Source organism: Leopardus geoffroyi, chromosome X, assembly GCF_018350155.1.
Source record: "Leopardus geoffroyi isolate Oge1 chromosome X, O.geoffroyi_Oge1_pat1.0, whole genome shotgun sequence".
NCBI lineage: Eukaryota > Metazoa > Chordata > Mammalia > Carnivora > Felidae > Leopardus > Leopardus geoffroyi.
The window spans coordinates 41,198,747-41,217,616 of NC_059343.1; the positions used below are offsets into that span (position 1 = coordinate 41,198,747).

General features: G+C 39.3%; 1 protein-coding gene across 10 annotated transcripts in view; it reads left to right on the forward strand.

Moving 5' to 3' along the window:
- Positions 1 to 18,870, forward strand: part of JADE3 (jade family PHD finger 3) — a 137,433-nt gene that overhangs the window by 81,291 nt on the left and 37,272 nt on the right. For 6 of the 10 annotated variants that reach the window (XR_006711171.1, XM_045473245.1, XM_045473247.1 and 3 more), the window contains one exon: positions 10,693 to 10,850. The exons of the other annotated variants lie outside the window; for them this stretch is intronic. Coding sequence is in view for 5 of the 6 variants with exons in the window: in XM_045473245.1 (XP_045329201.1) it covers positions 10,693 to 10,850 (158 nt within the window). In the remaining variant the exon portion in view is untranslated. The remainder of the gene's footprint in view (positions 1 to 10,692; positions 10,851 to 18,870) is intronic. 10 annotated transcript variants of the gene reach the window in all.

Sequence of the window (18,870 nt, forward strand, 5' to 3'; positions counted from 1 at the left end):
TGCTCACAGCAGTTCGTCAAAATTTCTGGGTTAAATGTTTCTGCTGTGGCTTCTGCCCCAGGGAAGCAAATGCTCCTGTCCTGTGTCTCCCTGCAGGCATACCCATCTTTCCTTGAGTTGGCCGTTTGTCCTGTGACTCATTTCTCTAGGGGACTTACCAAAAAAAATCGTTAATTTGCTGCCTGTCTTGCCTTTTTCTCCTTGTGAGGATGGGAGTTTCTTTTTTTCTGACTGAAGCCTTATGTTTGTAATGGGAGTTTGTCATTGAAATGCAGTAAAAATGATTGTTTTCACTGGGGCTTAATTGGCTGCATTAATAGATACATATTTTCTTTGATGCTTAGTGCTTCAGTGAGATTCTGGTGTATGACCACCCCTGGTTTATCCTCTAGAGAAGAGTTTCCTAGTGGTGTGTGAACGTATGGTTCGGGGGCTTTCTTTGGTAACTTCTGCAACTTGTATGCAGTTTTTTAAGGGTATGTTTTTAGTGTGTGTGCGTGTGTGTGTGTGCGCCTGCGTGCTAGTAGCCTTCATCTGATTCTCAAAAGGGCCTGTACTCTTAAAGGTGTTTTTAAAAAGCCAGCTTTGGGGCGCCTGGATGGCCCAGTCGGTTACGCGTCGGACTCTTGGTTTCGACGCAGGTCATGATCTCACATTTTTATGAGTTCAAGCCCTGCATCGGGCTCTGTGTTGGCAGCACGGAGCCTGCTTAGGATTCTCTCTCTCTTCCTCTCTGTCTCTGCCCCTTCCCCACTTGTGCTCTCTCTCAAAAACTAAATAAACTTTTAAAAAAATAAATAAAAAATAAACAAAAAGCCAGTTGTTATAGAAAGAGCACATTGTACCAGATGACTAATTTGAATGTATTAAAAAGTCTTCTTTCTCAAAAGCCAGGACATTTTTACATATATTAGTCTGACTGGTCTATAAAACATGTCAACCTATCTTAAAGGATTGATAGCATATCATCTGTAGCTCTGGAGTCTCATTTGTGTGTCCAGGACTTTCACAGCAACAGAGCGAAAGCTCGCATATTTTAACTCCGCAGAGAACACTGCAATACCCTCAAATAGAGCCTGTTTACACCCCTTTACCTGTATTTCTAACATGCTTGATTCTTTGGTTTTCTGACCCACAGGAGACAAAAACTACCAAGCTTGCAAATACACACTTACTGTACAAGAAAGGGATAGTGAGGGATGGGAGAAACACTTGCAAAGTAAACCTCAGATGTCATCTTGTGTGTGCAAGTGGCCCCGGTCTCCAACCCAGACTCAGTTGCTCCCCCGCGTCCATTACCAGGATGCATACACCTCTGTTTGGCAGTGGGCGAGGGGAGTGATCAGACCTTCCTGAGCTGCCCCAAAGCACTTCGCTTTATGGTAATTGATGTTTCCATTGATGTCAACCCCAAGCCATCAAAATGTCCTGTTTGTTCTTTATAAGAAAACGGAGAAGTATTTTAAACTATTTAAAAAACATTTCTGTGAAGAACTATTTACATGGTCTTTAAAGTTTTCAACTTAGAAATTGAATAAGCTTTGCTCCATTGGAAAAACTAGCCTGGGACACAGTGTCTTGAACAGTACAGGCTACTTCATCATCACATAAGAACGAGCTTGGATTCTTTACCAGGTTTTCTCTGCCTCAAGTGGTTGATTCTTTTAGATGACCTACACATCTTTTTTTTCACCCTAAGATTGTATAATTCTAAGAAAATCCCTTACAGTTAACTCCTTTTGATTAAATACAGTTAACCACGCGCTGTTGGGGGGTGTCATCTGTTTGTGGTCATTTATGTATAGTTTCAGATTTCAGTGACTATGAATCACAACTGGTCCGTTTCTTTGCTACATTCACATGGACCAGGCAGTTTTCCCGTTTGTGTCATACAGGAAGTAAATGTTTTTTTGGCTTTTCCTCTAAAAAATGTCACCGAAATGTTCAGACTGGCTGTGCTTTAAGAAACTGCCCACTGAGAGATGTTAATGAGAGCAGTAAAAGCCAGAGCTGTCCATGAAGGACATTTTCATTTTGTGGCTGTGGCAGGTTAAGCATTGATATTCTAATTGAATTCATAGCGAGGCCTCCTTTGTTTCTGCAAGCATCCGAGAGGCCAAGATGTACATGCCCTGTTAGACTTGGCCTAGCTGCTGAATCCCCGTGTATGTTAGCCCATGTTAGCTGTATGTTAGCCCGTGAATCCCCTCTTTGACCATAAATGAGCAGATATCTGGTAAGTACAAAGGTTTTTTGTCTCAGGCACTTTTGGGGAAACTACCAGTGCATATAAAACAGGCATACAATTAAGAACTTCTAAAACTTCTCAACTTCATTACCTAGGTCAGTGTCCGCATCTAGTTCCTTCATTCATAATCTTTCATTTAGCATCAAACGCCAGGTTGTATTTTGTGAAGTTTCTGTGTTACCTTGTGGCCCATGGAGTGTTTTCTGAAGTTTTTGATGGGCCTCTTGCTTGGGAATCCTGTCTTTGGGAGCCAAACCATGCACGTTTTAGTTGAGCTGTGAACTCTCATCTCCTTTATCCCATTGATGATTCCTTTATGGACTAGATAGATAGGAGAACTCAGCTACGTACTTCTTTCTGCTTTTGGAAGCAAAGCTGAGACTGTGATGATGATAATAGAATAATAACCGCAGCTAGACTTTGTTTAGCAATTATCATGAGTCCAGTACCACGCTAAGCCCTTTACGTAAACTCATCCATTTACTTCTTATAACAAGTGTTTTTATTACAAGGTGTTTTTATTATCCCCATTTTAGAGATGAGTGAACTGAGGCCCAGAATTTAAATAACTTGTCCCAAATCAGTTGGTGAATCCAGTAGACCAGTCTGGGTAGACTGTTCCTGGTCCCATCTTACTTTCTTAAAAAAAAATTTTTTTTTTTGAGAGGGAGAGAGAGAATGCCAAGCAGGCTCCGCACAGTCGGCACAGAGCTGGACGCGGGGCTCAGTCTCATGAACCATGAGATCGTGACCTGAGCCAAAATCAAGTTGAATGCTTAACTGACTGAACCACCCAGACACCCCCATATTCCATTCTTTGAAGACTTTTAATTTCATTTTTGACTATATAAAACATTTGCCTGGTTCAGATATCCAACTGTGACCTAAAATACGTTCAGAGAGGTCCAGCTTTGGTCTGTTTCTCATCCCTATTTTCTCCCCCCTCCTGAGAATTAACCATTTTTTTAAAAAAAGCTTTTCATTTATCCTTTTATTGTTTCTTTATGAAAGTACATACAAATATGTGTATATGCGTGTGCCTCTGTGTGTGTATAAAACGCACACCTCTACCCAGGATACGCTAAAGCTATTTTGTTTGCTTGTATTCATTAAAAAAAAATTCCTTTTCTTATCAAAAGCAGATTCATGAGACCAGTTTGGTAAATATATTTCATATCACTTTGCAGATATCTTCCTAAGTACTGAACTTGCATTCCTATCCCTTCTTCGGCATTTTATGTTCTGCCTCATGCTTGGGATATTTCTACAGCAAGATAAAGCAGACTCTTGCACTCTGCCTTGAGTAAAAATGCTTCTCTGGAAACCTTGGGTCTGATGCCATTTAATCTGGCTAGCTTATAAAATTGAAATCAGGCTTATCATATAAGTCTGCTATTTTTCTCTAAAAGTGAAAGGAAAATTATAATAGTCATTAGATTCAGCCTTCATTTTAAGGAAAATAGGTATGAATTGATTGGTGTTCCTGCAGTCAGGTTTCCAGACTTCACAGAATGTCTGTTCCCTGGAGGTTTGGTATTTCTGAAGCCGTGGACAAGGGCCAGATTTCACTGGCCTCTGCTTTTATATCGCTTTGTCTAAAGTCTTCAAGTTACTTTTTCTGTTTGGTAAACATGTGTATTAGTTTCCTGGGGCTGCTGTAACAAATCACCACAAACTGGGTGGCTTAAAACAACTGGAATTTATTGTCTCACAGTTCTGAGGCCACAAGTCCAAAATTGGCCAGGCTATTAGGGGAGATTCCATCCTTTGCGACTTCTAGGTTCTGATGACTATCAGCATTTATTGACTTGTGGATCAGTGAGTCACTCCAAACTCTGCCTCCCTGGTCACACTGCTTCCTCCTGTTCTGTCTTAAATCTGTCTCTGCCTTCCTCTCGTAAGAACACTTGTCATTGGATTTAGAGCCCACCGAAAAATTCTGGGATGACCTCTTCATCTCAGAGTCCTTAAGTTATTTATGTCCGCAAAGATCCCTTTTCCAAATAAGGTAATATTCACAGGTTCCAGAAATTAGAATGTAGGCATATCTTTTGGGGGGCCACCACTCATCCCACTACAATATGTTTCCAGGCTACTTAGGAAACTATACAGGACAGATGTTCATAAGCAGTTACATCAAGTGTAAAGATATAGCTTAAGCTATATGGTTAGATGGTGTGACATATATTAAGTCTGAAGCATGATTTGCAAATCAGTTAATTTATTTTGCGAAGTGTATCACATGGAAAACAATGAAATATTTTAGGAGGTTGAAAATACTTAGCTTTAGTATTCTTTCCAGATCTAACATAGGATTTCCCACAGCACACTCTCTCCCAAAGACAGTAGTTTATTAGCACAATTGTAAATTGTCACCACTCCTTAACCACTGGCTCATTAAAGTCTCTCTAGTCATTTATAGAAATGGATCAGTGTTCAGGAAAATGGTGATTGAGATTTTCCCCCTAGCCATGCAGAACACTAAGCTCTATGCAGAACACGCTAAATGGATATGTCTGTGATCCTCTCTTACCCTCTTATACAAAGAACTTTGTAATAAACCACCAGTTTTTTTTTTTCTTGTAGACAGCTTTCTCCCTGCACAGCACCCAATTACCTTTAATTGGCTAAGATTCTTGGTAGGTAGGTCATTTTGTTGCCACCTGGCCACTAGCATGAAGTTTAAGGTTGGTTTCCTTCTCTACTTTGCTCAGAGCATATTAATTCTAAATCATCCCTAAGTGAAAGCAACAGGCGTTTGCAGGGTTCTCCCTGTAAAGTAGCAAATGGAATGAGTCTTTATTCGTTTAAATGGCATCATTTGATTATGTGATAATTCAGTCCTATACTCTGAAATGTTGTCAGTTTAAGCAGAAGTGCACCAACAGAGAATTAACTGCTTTATTAGATCACGCTCTGTGCCTCTACTCCACGTTACACAGAATTTGAACAGCGCTTCTCCTCAGAGAACCTTTATTAGCATTAAAGGCTAAAGTGTTTGATTGATAGCATTTTTTTCCTTTGACCTTCCAGAAATTTGCACATGTTTACCTTCAGCCTGCCGGTGGTTGGTTGAATTTTTTTAGAATTAGAAATTAGTAGATGACGTATAGACCAGTGTATGTATACTTTTATGTAAAAGTATATTCCCTCATTGCTTAGACCTCAACTGGGCCTTCATCACTGAAATCGTTGCCAGCTTAGCTTACGATCTCATGGCATGCTTTTTTCTGTTGTTGAAAAGGCAGAATCACAAAGCTTAGGCTTCCACGGCCATTTAAGTTATGTTTCCAGGCTGGTAAGCATATTTCTGTGCCCCTTAGTCACCCAGGGACCCTTTCAACCAGAGGATGACAGTACATCAAACTTTAGATGGATCATGGTTCCCATATTGTCAGTGCCTAATTGTACTTAGGGTACAGAAAATGAGCTATGAAGAATCTCTTTGTTTCCCTGAGTCCAAGTTGTAGCTGTACTCATATGATCATCCTCTATCTCTGTCCTTTGAAATTATCACACAGCTAGGGCTCCCTTGCCAGGGATAAGGTTAAGGCTCGTGCTGGGATCCTCTTGGCTGCCACAGTAGACATTTCATTCCTATCCTCCTCACCTCTGAGGAGCTCACTGAGAGCAATAAAAACTGATAAACCAGATAGTAAAAGGTTAAAAAAGACAATGAAACTAAGGGCATTTTTTTAAAGATCTAACTACAAAGATAACAAATAGAATAAAAATATGAACCTTAAATGCAAAAAAAAAATACTGTAATTAAAAGAGCAAAGAATACGCATCTGGTAGAGAAAGATGCACAAGGAAATATAACACATGTAATTATCAAATATGACAGTTGAGACCAAACATCTGAGTCATGCCAGTAAATATGAATGGGCTTAACAGCTATTAAAGAAAAATATTATTTTGGCTCACAAAACAAGACGTAACTATATGCTGTATACAAAAATATACCTAAAACACCTACTCAGAAAGGCTAAAAGTAGAGATGGACAAAGGTATACCAGGAGGACGGTAGGAGGAGGAGTGAGCCTGATAGTAGACAAAGTAGAAATCAAGCCCCCAAAACAAAGAAGACTTTTTAACATTCTTTGAGTCTGTTTATTTTTGATAGAGATAGAGTGTGAGTGGGGGAGGGGCAGAGAGAGAAGGAGACACAGAATCCGAAGTGGGTTCTGGGCTCTGAGCTGTCAGCACAGAGCCTGACGTTGGGTTCGAACTCGCGAACCGTGAGATCATGACCTGAGCCAAAGTCGGACTCTCAACCTACTGAGCCACCCAGGTGCCCCAAAGAAGACTTTTTAATGTTAAAAGCTACAATTTACCATGAAGATGTAATACTTCAGAGTATTTGTGCACTGAATAACCCAGCAACCACCTTTCTGGAGCAAAAACTATAGAAGAGTCAAGGAGACATAGGTGGAAACACACCAACCATAGGGGGCTTTCATACACTTCTCTCAGTCTCAGATTAAGTGAACAAAAAAATAAGTGAGGAGATAGAAGATCTAAACAACTTAAGCAGTAAGGTACATCTGATTAATATCTATCAAACTCTAACCCTTGATATTAGAGATAATAGACAATACACCTCCTCAAATGTCTGTGGTACACTTACAGAGTGATCAAATATTAAGTCACAAGGAAAAACATTTCCATTATGTAGACGTGATGTAAACAAAAATTCTGGTCACAACGCAGTAAAATCAGAAATTACTAACAAAAACAGGAAGGTCCTTTCCTATGGAAACTTTAAAACCTATTAAACAGGGGCGCCTGGGTGGCGCAGTCGGTTAAGCGTCCGACTTCAGCCAGGTCACGATCTCGCGGTCCGTGAGTTCGAGCCCCGCATCGGGCTCTGGGCTGATGGCTCAGAGCCTGGAGCCTGTTTCCGATTCTGTGTCTCCCTCTCTCTCTGCCCCTCCCCCATTCATGCTCTGTCTCTCTCTGTCCCCAAAAAAATAAATAAACGTTGAAAAAAAAAATTAAAACCTATTAAACAACTCTTGGGTGAAAGGGGAAATACAAACCAAAATCATAGATTTTTTTAATTTTTTAATGTTTGTTTATTTTTGGGAGAGAGAGAGAGAGCACAAGCAAGGGAGGGAGAGCAGAGAGAGAGAGAGAGATACAGAATCCAAAACTGGCTCCAGGCTCTGTGCTGTCAGAACACAGCCCAATGCAGAGCTCGAACCCACGAACCGTGAGATCATGACCTGAGCTGAAGTCAGACGGTTAACCGACTGAGCCACCCAGGCGCCCCTGAAATCATAGATTTTTAAAAATAATGATTAATTGAAAACATTCCATCTCAGATGTTTGTTCCATATCTTAAATTTATGATCAGAAAAAGGTGAGCATTGTTCCACCCACTCTTGATAAATCTTTAAATAAATATTAACTTAAGTTCTCAATGTTTCCATTGTTTGATTACAGTATACTAAATAAATACTATATTTTTCATTTTTATATACACTTATAGCCAACAATAAGAGAGTTTCTAATATGTTTACCAAAATATTTAAAGTGCATAGAAAAATCATAATTACCCCATTAATGATTAATATTGCTTTTCACAGTTTCTATATGCACCATCATTTTTATGATCCCACACTTCTGTCCAAAGTAGACCTCCCTATACTTTGCAAGCCTCTGCAGAAATAAATTTGAAAAACTGGATAAGATAGATAACTCTTATGAAAATACAGATTACCAAACTTGACTCCATTAGACTAAGTAGAAAGCTTAAAGTGATCAATTTCCAAAGAATAAGTAGAGTATGTTATTAGGAACTACTGCACAATAAAAGCACCAAGTCCAGGGGCACCTGGGTGGCTCAGTCGGTTGAGCGTCCAACTTTGGCTCAGGTCATGATCTCACAGTTCGTGGGATTGAGTCCCATGTCGGGCTCTGTGCTGACAGCTCGGAGCCTGAAGTCTCCTTCCGATTCTCTGTCTCCCTCTGTCTCTGCCCCCTCCCACTTGTGCACACTCTCTCACTCTCTCTCTCTCACTCTCCCTCTCTCAAAAATAAGTAAACGTTAAAAAAAAAGTTTTTAAAGCACCAAGTCCAGATGGTTTCATAGGGACCAGTTAGTCCCAGTAATTCTCAGATTATTCTAGAGCATTGTTAACAGAAGGAAAATGTTCTAATTCTTTTTATGAAACATGCATAACATTGATACCTAAACCTAAAAGACAAAGGCAATTAAAAAAAGAAAACTTCAGATAAATATCACTCATGAATATGATATAGAAATAGTAAATAACGGAAGACAGAATACAAAACCATAGTAAGAAGGTATACCATGACCAAATAACATTCATTCCAGAAATGCAGAATTTGTTTGGTATTAAGAAATACAATATTATCATACAGTATATTAATATATAAGGAAAGTAATTATATAATTATTCTCATATTCACTGAAGAAGCCTTTAACAAAATTCAGTACCCAGGCCTTCGAAAACATTCAAGAAAAAAGGAACTGTAAGATAATTTAACATATATACAATGTATATACACCATACACTAGGTGTATATACTAGGTCCTCAACCTAGTATCTTAGTTGATAGAGAACACTAGATGCATTTCCCCCAATTTCAGGAAGAAGGCAGATGTGTCCACTATCCCCAATACTATTCCAAATGTTAGTGCAATATCTGCCAATTCCATTAAACAAGAGAAACCAATTAGAGACAGAAGACTAGGTAAAGAAGATATGAAATTCTGTTTGCAGATGATATGATAATATATCTGGAAAACCGTAGGAAAATCAATGATAAGACTAACGCAAGCAATAAAAGAATTCAGTGAAGTTAACATATAAGATCAATAGCTTTTATAAGCAGTTAGAAGATACAAACGTGCCTGGAACATGTTGTAAGGTAAAGAATTAAGGAAATACTCAAAAAAGGATGGGATGCATTGAAAGAGCACAGATGCTAGGCAACCCAAAAGAGCTCCTAGTGATCAAAGGTGAAACAATTTGAGCAACAAAATAAATAACACTAATACTAGATTATAACTGAAAGAATAAAGAAATATTTACAAGTCTATAATGATCTAACTAAACAATTGAAAAATAAGGCGGAAGAAAGGACAGATCTTTCTTACAGAGCAATTCCAATTGATAAATGTAGGACTGAGAGACATAGAAAATCACCATTAGAACACCACAGTAATAATTGTTGCAGGCAAGTTATCCACCAGTGGATGCTAAAGTTTGAGGAGAAATGGGATATTTTTATAATCTCAAAGTATCTCCTCTAGGATATTTATAAATTACAAAGGGAAATACAGTAACCTAACAGTGGAGAAAACCAGCAAGACACTACATTAACCAAGTGATCAAGTTTAATATCACCACTGACAGGACGTTGGCATTATACATTGCTGATAAAATGGAACAAGAAAGGCACAGCATCGTTTCTGTGGTGTTCTTGCCAAAAGCGAATAGCTTTAATCATGAGAAAACATCATTCAAACCCAAATTGTGGGGATATTCTCCAAAATACGTGACTAGTACTCTTCAAAAGTGTCAGGGTCTTGAAAGACCAGGAAAGACTGAAAAAGCCTCACATACTGGAGAATACTAAGGAGCCATGACAACTAATTGCAATGTGGGATTCTGGATTGAATTCTGGAACAGAAGAACATTAATGGGAAAATCAGTAACATTTTAATAAGGTCTGTAGCTTAATTAATAGTATTACAGCAATATTAATTTTCTGGTTTAGGTAATTGTACTTTGGTTATGTTAGATATTAACATTAGAAGAAACTGTATGAAGGGGAGCTCTGTACTATTTCTGTAACTTTTCTATGTGTCTGAGTAAATAATTAAAAAATAAAGTGATGGCTAAATAAATAACTATAAGTTATCAAAGGATACTTACTGCTTAATTTGAGAGCGTTAAAGGTTGTTTGTTTTATACAGTTTTAGAGTAACCTGTATTGTTGATTTAAATTCAAAGAGCCCTCGGAAATAATTCGAGAAGAATTTTTTTAAGTTTATTTATTTATTTTGAGAGACAGAGAGAGAAAGAAAAAGCGAGCAGGGGAGGGGGGGAGAGAGAGAGAATCCCAAACAGGCTCCATGCTGTCAGTGCAGAGCCCGATGTGGGGTTCGATCTCACAAATGGTGTGATCATAACCTGAGCCAAAATCAAGAGTTGGACACTCAACCGACTGAGCCGCCCAGGCACTCCAAGAAGAATTTCTTTACTCTTTATTAAATTCAGAACAAACTGGCTTCCCTGTCGGTACCTCAAACACTTTCCAAATAAAAGTTGATCTGGCCATTTAGGAAGTTAAAGGTGTCTCTTGTTGAAGTGTAGAGTGGGTGAGGATAGTCTTTTTAAAAGGAGAACATTAAATGGTTTTAGTTTCATAGTGATGGTCTTCTCAAGATGTGTACAATGTCTTCTCAGGTATTCCGGAAGGACCTCATCAGTGCCATGAAACTTCCAGATTCTCATCATATTAGCCCTGACAGCTATTACCTCTTTGCGGATACATGGAAGGAAGAATGGGAAAAGGGAGTCCAGGTACCAGCCAGTCCAGACAATATTCCACAGCCTTCTGTCAGGTACTTGCTTTGACTTAAGGAATGAATGATCTTACGGTTATCTGTGCGCTGGCTGGGGAGAGACTTTGAATGGGTAATGATACATTTATAATACAAAGTCATATACTGCCACCAGTGGCAGATGGTCTGAGGCTAGGGTAGGCCAGTAGTTAAAGTCAAGCTCATTTATTTAGGGATATAATATGTGCCCATTCGCAGGGTTAAACTATCTTGAAGTCCGATCTGAACTTGTGATAAGGTTTTAGAGACTAGGATTTCCAAGTGTACTAGCATTTACTAGTCTTTGAAGAGAAACAACATTAATGACATAACCTTGTAAGAAACCTATTAATATATAATCCCATTAGAAGTTGCTTCATTTTAATAGGGGCCTTGTCGTGATAGCATCTGTAAATAGAAGGTCAAAACATACAGTCTGTGAAATGCATAAACCCAAATGAAAGGGGATGAAACTGGAATATCGGGTTGACTATAAGCACATAACCTTCATTTACAAAGACTTGAGAAGAAAGTTTAAGTAGGAGAGGACTTTTCTGCCAGAGAAAGGAGTAAGTTCAGCTCCTCAAGAGTGATGACTGGGGTGCCTAGGTGGCTAAGTCAGTAATGTGTTCCACTTTGGCTCAGGTCATGATCTCACGGTTCGTGAGTTTGAACCCTGTGTTGGGCTCTGTGCTGACAGCTCAGCGCCCGGAGCCTGCTTCGGATTCTGTGTCTCCCTCTCTCTCTGCCCCTCCCCCGCTCCCAATCGATCTCTCTCTCGAGGTCTGTCTCTCTCACACAAACAAACAAACATTAAAATTTTTTTTTAAAAAAGAGTAATGACTGGTTTGGAAGCCATGTTTTCATATTGGTCTTTGTGTTTCCCAGTGCTTTGCGCAAAGGCTGGCATGAAATAAAATGCTTGGTATGAGTTTTGAGTGCAGAAAAGAAGGAAGGAATGGAAGGAAAAGCACCAGATAAGGGGACTGGTGGGACCCGCTGCTCACTATGAGAATTACCTTATTGTACATCTTATCTTTTTCTGGCACATGTTAGGTTCCTAAAGGACAGCAGTTACATCCTTGAATTCTGTGCCCCTCGCCTCAGGTTTTTAGGTCCTCGTCATGCCCCGGAAACACTTGTCAGATCACTTCTAGAAGCCCGAGCTCAGGCCACTCCACCCATGGAGAAAGCTCCACAGTCTTGCCCAGCACATTTCCTGAGCCTCACTAGCTCTGTCGTCATCAACGCCATCTCCTGTCTCCTCAAAATCAGTGCAGCATCATGAGTGAACACAAGAGTCAGACATTTTCATGTCCTTCTTGTCCGTATTTTCATATACCATAGCAGTAACACTGGGAAGCCTATATACATATGAACAGTCATCACAAATAGAGGAGCATAAAAATGGGTAAGAAAATGTGATAGTGGGCACAGGAAGGCACAGAAATGCGTGATGAGAAGAGAAAAGAAAGACAACAAGATGTGACTATAAGCTACCTAAAAGCAGAGCTCCTGTTGTCAAATAGGAGGTTTTCAACGCACACTTATTGATGTGAGGAGACTAGGACAAAAGCAAAGAGGAAAATGAGTGGATGTTAGGAAAGAAAATTAGTGAAGAACCAAAATACATTACAAGTAAGAAAAGCAAAGATGACGTTAGGAAGGGAAGGGCATAAAAACAAAGAAGATCAGGGAATAACAGTAAGTAGGAAGGGCTAATAATAAACCTTCTCTTTTAACCACTTGTATTTCCTATACTAAAAGTGAAAAGATTTTTCACTTTCTCAAGCACTTGATGGAAAGAGTTTATTGTAAGGAAACCTACAACTAACAAGTAAACTTTAATAGATCAAACTAGGAAATTGGGGTGGGTGGGTACCTGGGTGGCTCAGTCAGTTAAGCACCTGACTCTTTCAGTTCAGGTCATGATGTAATGGTTCATGAGTTCAAGCCCCGCATTGGGCTCTGTGCTGTGTCAGCAAGGAGTCTGCTTGGAATTCTGTCTCCCTCTTTCTCTGCCCCTAGCCCTCTCACCCTCTCATGCTGGCTGTCACTCTCTCTCGCTTGCGCTCGCTCTCTCTCTCTCTCTCTCTCTCTCAAAATAAATAAACTTTAAAAATTTTTTAAATAGGAAATTGGGAGGTAGGGGGATTTCACTAAGTTCTTCAGTCAAGTCTAGTTTCAGGTTTGTCACATGACCATCATGTATTTTTATAAATGTGCAGCTTGCCTTTTTTTTTTTTTTTTTAAAAGATTCTCACGTGGCCTTTCCTCTGTGTGCACAGAGGGTGGGGGAGAGACAGAAAGAGAAGTCAAGGTCTGGCATCTCTTTTTCTTCTTATAAGGACCCACCAACCCTATCAAGATTAGGTCCCCACTTTATGACTTCACTTAACCTTTGTTATCTCTTGATAGGCCCCATCTTCAACTATAGTTACACTGGGAGTTAGAGCTTCAACATTAAAATTTTGGGAGAACACAATTCAGTCTATAACAACCACTAACCTACTTTCTGTCTCTATGGATTTGCCTTTTCTGGACATTTCATATAAATGGAATCATACAGTGTGTAGCCTCTGAGTCTGACTTCTTTAATGCAGCATAACATTTTCAAGGTTTATCCACGTAGTAGTATGTATCAGTATTTCGTTAACTTATTATGGCCAAATAATATTCCATTGTATGGATATACCATATTTGTTAGTTTGTTCATCAGTCGATGGATGTTTGGATTGTTTCCATGTTTTAACTATTATAAATAATGCTGCTGTGAGCATTCTTGTACAAGTTTTTGAGTGGACTTAGTTTTCATTTCTCGTGGGCATGTACCTAGGAGTAGAATTACTGAGTCCTGTGGTAACTGTGTCTTTAACATTTTGAGGAACTGTCAAACTGTTTTCCAGAGCATCTGTATCTTCTATTCCTACCAGCAATATATGAGGGTTTCATTTTCTCCGTGTCTTTACCAACACTTGTTATTGCCTGTCGTTTTGATTATAGCCATCCTGGTGGATATAAAGCAGATCTCTCCATAGTGTTAAGTTGCATTTGCCTAATGGCTAATGATGTTGAGTATCTTTTCTTCATGTGCTTATTAGCCATGTGTATATTCTTTTTGAAAGAGAGCTTTTCTACTTTATTACAAAAAGAAGCCTTTGTGTGATTTTTTTTTCTCTTCCTATGAAACACTGCTGTTCAGACAGCCAAAGTGAATCACCTCGTCTTTACTTCTTTATGTTTCATCACATTCACTTTGGAATAGATGCCTTCAGCTGCTAAAAATCTGACCCGTTGGTGAACAAGGCAACAGAGTCCCCTGACCAGCGGTTTTGGAATGTCCCATTTTTATATACTACATTCATACATACCTCGTATATATTTTTTCTTTGGAGAAATTATTCAGATCTTTTCTCCATTTTAAAAATTGGGCTGTTTGGGGCGCCTGGGTGGCGCAGTCGGTTGGGCGTCCGACTTCAGCCAGGTCACGATCTCGCGGTCCGGGAGTTCGAGCCCCGCGTCGGGCTCTGGGCTGATGGCTCAGAGCCTGGAGCCTGTTTCCGATTCTGTGTCTCCCTCTCTCTCTGCCCCTCCCCCGTTCATGCTCTGTCTCTCTCTGTCCCAAAAATAAATAGACGTTGAAAAAAAAAAAAAATTAAAAAAAAAAAAAATTGGGCTGTTTGTTTTGTTACTGAGTTCTAAAAGTTCCTTACATATTCTGGATATAAGTCTCTTATCAGACACATGATTTACAAATAATTTCTCTCATTCTATGAGTTGTCTTTTCACTTTCTTGGTAGTGTCCTTTGAAGCACAAAAGTTTTTAGTTTTGATGAAGTTTAGTTTGTTTTTTGCTTTGGTTGCTTCCCCTTTTGGTGTCATATCTAAGGAGTCATTGCCTAAACCAAGATTTTGAAGTTTTGCACCTGTTTTCTCCCAAGAATCTTATAGTTTCATCTCCTACACTTGCGTCTTCGATCCATTTGAGTTAACTTTTGTATATGTTGTGGAGTGTTAAGGCCCAGCTTCATTCTGTCACATGTGGACGTCCGTGTGTCCCTGCTCATTTGTTGAGCCAGCCTCCTTTTAGAAAGTGATAGGCGCGAGACCCCAGCGCCCCCCCCCACCTCGGTGCCATGCCGCTGTGGAAGAAAACCCAGTTCTTGAATTGCCAAGTAATCCCAGTCCTATTTTTACAAATCCCTTCTTTCACAAATCTACCAAGGTGACTTTAAAAATTTGTTTTCCTACTTTGACTTGAGATGCTGATTTCTCTATTTATACTTCACTCTGTCCAACTATGTTACTTTTTTCCCCCACACTATAAGACAGAACAGTATTTGTGTTCCTTTTTATTGGCTAATTTTCTAACTTTTTGCGTTAGTGTTTCTTTTTATATGTCTTCAGTATTGTTGTTTTCATAGATTACAAACCTCCTACCAGTTAAGGAGGTGCGTGGTAACAGTTGAGTTATTTACACAATTGAGAGAATATTTGAACAGTTTTTTAATTAAAAGATGGTAGCTTTATGGGGCATCTGGATGGCCCAGTCAGTTGTGTCCCAATTCTTGATCTCGGCTCAGGTCTTGATCACAGGGTCGTGAGTTCGAACCCTGCGTTGGGTGCCACACTGGGCATGGAGCCTACTTTGTGTTTTCCTCTAATATAACTGCCAAATCTAAACAAATGTAAATGCTTTATAATTAGACCTTAGAATGATTGCTTTTAAATTGAAAACCAGTATCTTCAGTGATCATGTATTACTTTCATATAAAGAAGAAATGTGAATTGTTTAATTGTAAACATTCTTCCCACCTTCCAAAATTTAAAAAATCGTAAATCAGTGTGCATCAAGAGCATGATGACATTCCTTAATTCTATGCTAAAGGTTTTTAATAAAGACTCTAGCAGTTCACAATAGGATATAAGTAATATCAGAATGTAAAAGCAAAACTCTTCTAATCCATTATTTTGGATCAGCTCGTCCATGTTGGTTTAGTAAAATGAAAACCTAATCGGTTAGTGACTTTATTTTCTACTGGTAGAAATCTCACTTCTCTAGAGAAAATATTCTAAAACATAAATTTGTTAGAGAAATTTAAGAATGAATCTAATGCAGTACAATACAGTAGTCCCCCACCCCCCATTCACTGGGGATACATTCCAAGACCCCTACTGGTTGCCTGAAACTGGATAGTGCCAAACCCTATGTATGCTATGTTTTTTCCTATACATACACACCTACGATAAAGTTTAATTTCTAAACTAGGTACAGTAAACGATTAAGATAACTAATAAAATGTAACAATTACAACAACATACTATAATACAAGTTATGTGAATGTGCTGTCTTCTCTCAAAATATCTCACCCTTCTCGTGATGATGTGAGATGATAAAATGCCTACTTGATGAGATGAAATGAGGTGAATGACATGGGCATCGTGACATAGCATTAGGCTACTATTGACCTTCTGATGATACATCAGAAAGAGGATCATATGCCTCCAGACCACGGTTGACTGTGGGTAACTGAAACCGTGGAAAGGGAAACCACAGACAAAGGGGGACTACTTATTTAAGTTAAAACATACATGAAAATATTGGGAAGTAACTCTTTACAGGTTCTTCTTTGTATTAGTCCAGATAGGCCATTTACTATAACAGACATCCCCCCCCCCAAAGTCTCAGCGTATTAACACAGTGAAGGTTTTATGTATTGCACTTATCTCCATCCAGTGTAGGTGGGGATGTGAGTCACCTCTGCCCCATGTAGTCCTTCAGGGACTCAGGCTTTTTTATGAGTGGCTTCTCTGTTGGCTAGGTCCATTTCTACTCCCATCTTTCCCCGCAAAATTCTAAATCCAGTCTGCAGGAAAAGAAAAGACAATGTGGAGGGTTATACAGGTAGATTTTGGGGGTGCTAGGGTTTGAAGTGGCTTATCCACCTATATTCCATTGGCCAGAGCTCACTCACTTGGCCCACCTGACTGCAGGGAAGGCTGGGGAGTGCAGTCTTGCTGTGTGCCTAGATGGAAAACGAAACAGTTTGGTGAGCACCTAGCATTTCTCTGCTACTCTTTGATAGTGGCATTACAAACTCAAAGCTCCGTGAGCGCAGGGACCTTACTGATACTATTCACCAATGTAACCCTGTAGTTGATGCTGTGACCTGCACTGCCCAAATTCCCATATAGTCTTAGGACCTTTCCACATGATCTCTCAACAGCATAATTTGACTTCTTACATAGCACCTCTGGGCTCCAAGAGTGAGTATTCCGAGAGATAACAAGTGGAAGCTGCTAGTCTCAAGACCTGGGCTCAGAAACTCGCATAGTATTATTTCCACCATAGTTTTTTTTTTTTTTTTTAATTTATTCTGATTTTTATTTTTTTATTTTTTTATTTTTAAAAAAATTTTTTTTTCAACATTCATTTTTGGGACAGAGAGAGACAGAGCATGAATGGGGGAGGGGCAGAGAGAGAGGGAGACACAGAATCGGAAACAGGCTCCAGGCTCTGAGCCATCAGCCCAGAGCCTGACGCGGGGCTCGAACTCCCGGACCGCGAGATCGTGACCTGGCTGAAGTCGGACGCTCAACCGACTGCGCCACCCAGGCGCCCCTCTGATTTTTATTTTAAGTAGGGTCCATGCCCAACGCAGGCTTGAACTCATGACCCTGAGATCAGGAGCCTTGCTCTGTACCGACTGAACCAGCCAGGCACCCCACTTCCACCATATGTTATTAGAGCAGGTCACAGAGAGCTCCCGAACTGAAGGGGAGAGAAATAGACCCTACCTCTCGACAGAAGGAACATCAGATGATATGTGACCCTCTTCAATCTGTCACAATAGTAATATTTTTAATGTTTGTGTTTCAGTTACTTGCCTAATTGCCTGCAGACAGATTAATCAGTCGGCTAGAGAAACTTAAATACTAATAAGCTAAACACTTGCTTTTTATTTATTACCTAATCCACAAGATTGTCAGAATGCTTCAGAATTTTATTTCCTAATGGACTTAAGTAATTTTGGATATATAGAAGTTAATTGACCTGATCCTTGGGGCTGTCATAACTGAAAAGGAGGGGAAAGTGATACAGCAGAGTAAGTGAAGCATATTTCAGAATCTTTGTTCTGGTTTTCAAGCCAGATCTTTCCCTCTGTTGCACTGTCCTTTCTGCAGTTGTTTCTTTAGCGTAGTGCAGGGTGTGTGGCAGTTGAGGGGAGAGGTGCAGACAATCACAGAGCCAGCTTGCACTGTAAGTTACGGCTGTTGAGATAAGTCTGTTGACTACCACAAGGAACTTTTTGAAAGCAAGTTCAACAAATGAAGTTGGTGTTAACTTCATTACATGTTTTTAGGTAGACCATGGATATTTTTTAATGCTAGTCAACAATAAACAAGCTTCAGATCATTTTTTTTTGTTTTAGGTTTTCATTTGTATATTTAAATAGTTTCTGTTGCCACAAGGTTACAATGGAAGGAAAACAGTGCTTCATGTTTGGTTGAAAGGAAGCATGCATTATAATTTCTATGACACGCAAGTGGTTGATGTATTTACTGTGTGTGTGTGTGTGTGTGTATGCTTTTAATTATAGATGAATTACTGACTTAATGTGAAAACAAAAATGAATCAGAATACAAACCATCAACTGCATTGTATATATGCTTATACACACGCTTGTCTATATATATATATATATATATATATATATATATATATATATATATAAATGGGAATGTTCTAGAACTTGCTTTTTTCACTTAACAGTTTATTATCAATCACTAATGATACTTAAAGAGGGATATTCAGATATTCCTCTTTTAGATATTTTGGATAGATATTCAGACAGGCCCCTATTTCTTTTTGGAATGTAAACATTGAACTAACTGGACTATGGAGAGCAGCACTTTCTTCACTAAATTCCAGGCTCAAATATATAACCACCAATTCAGCATCTCCATTTGGATGTCCAGTAGGCATCTGAGACTTCAAATGTCCCAAACTGAACTATTGATCTTCTTCCCAAACTAGCTC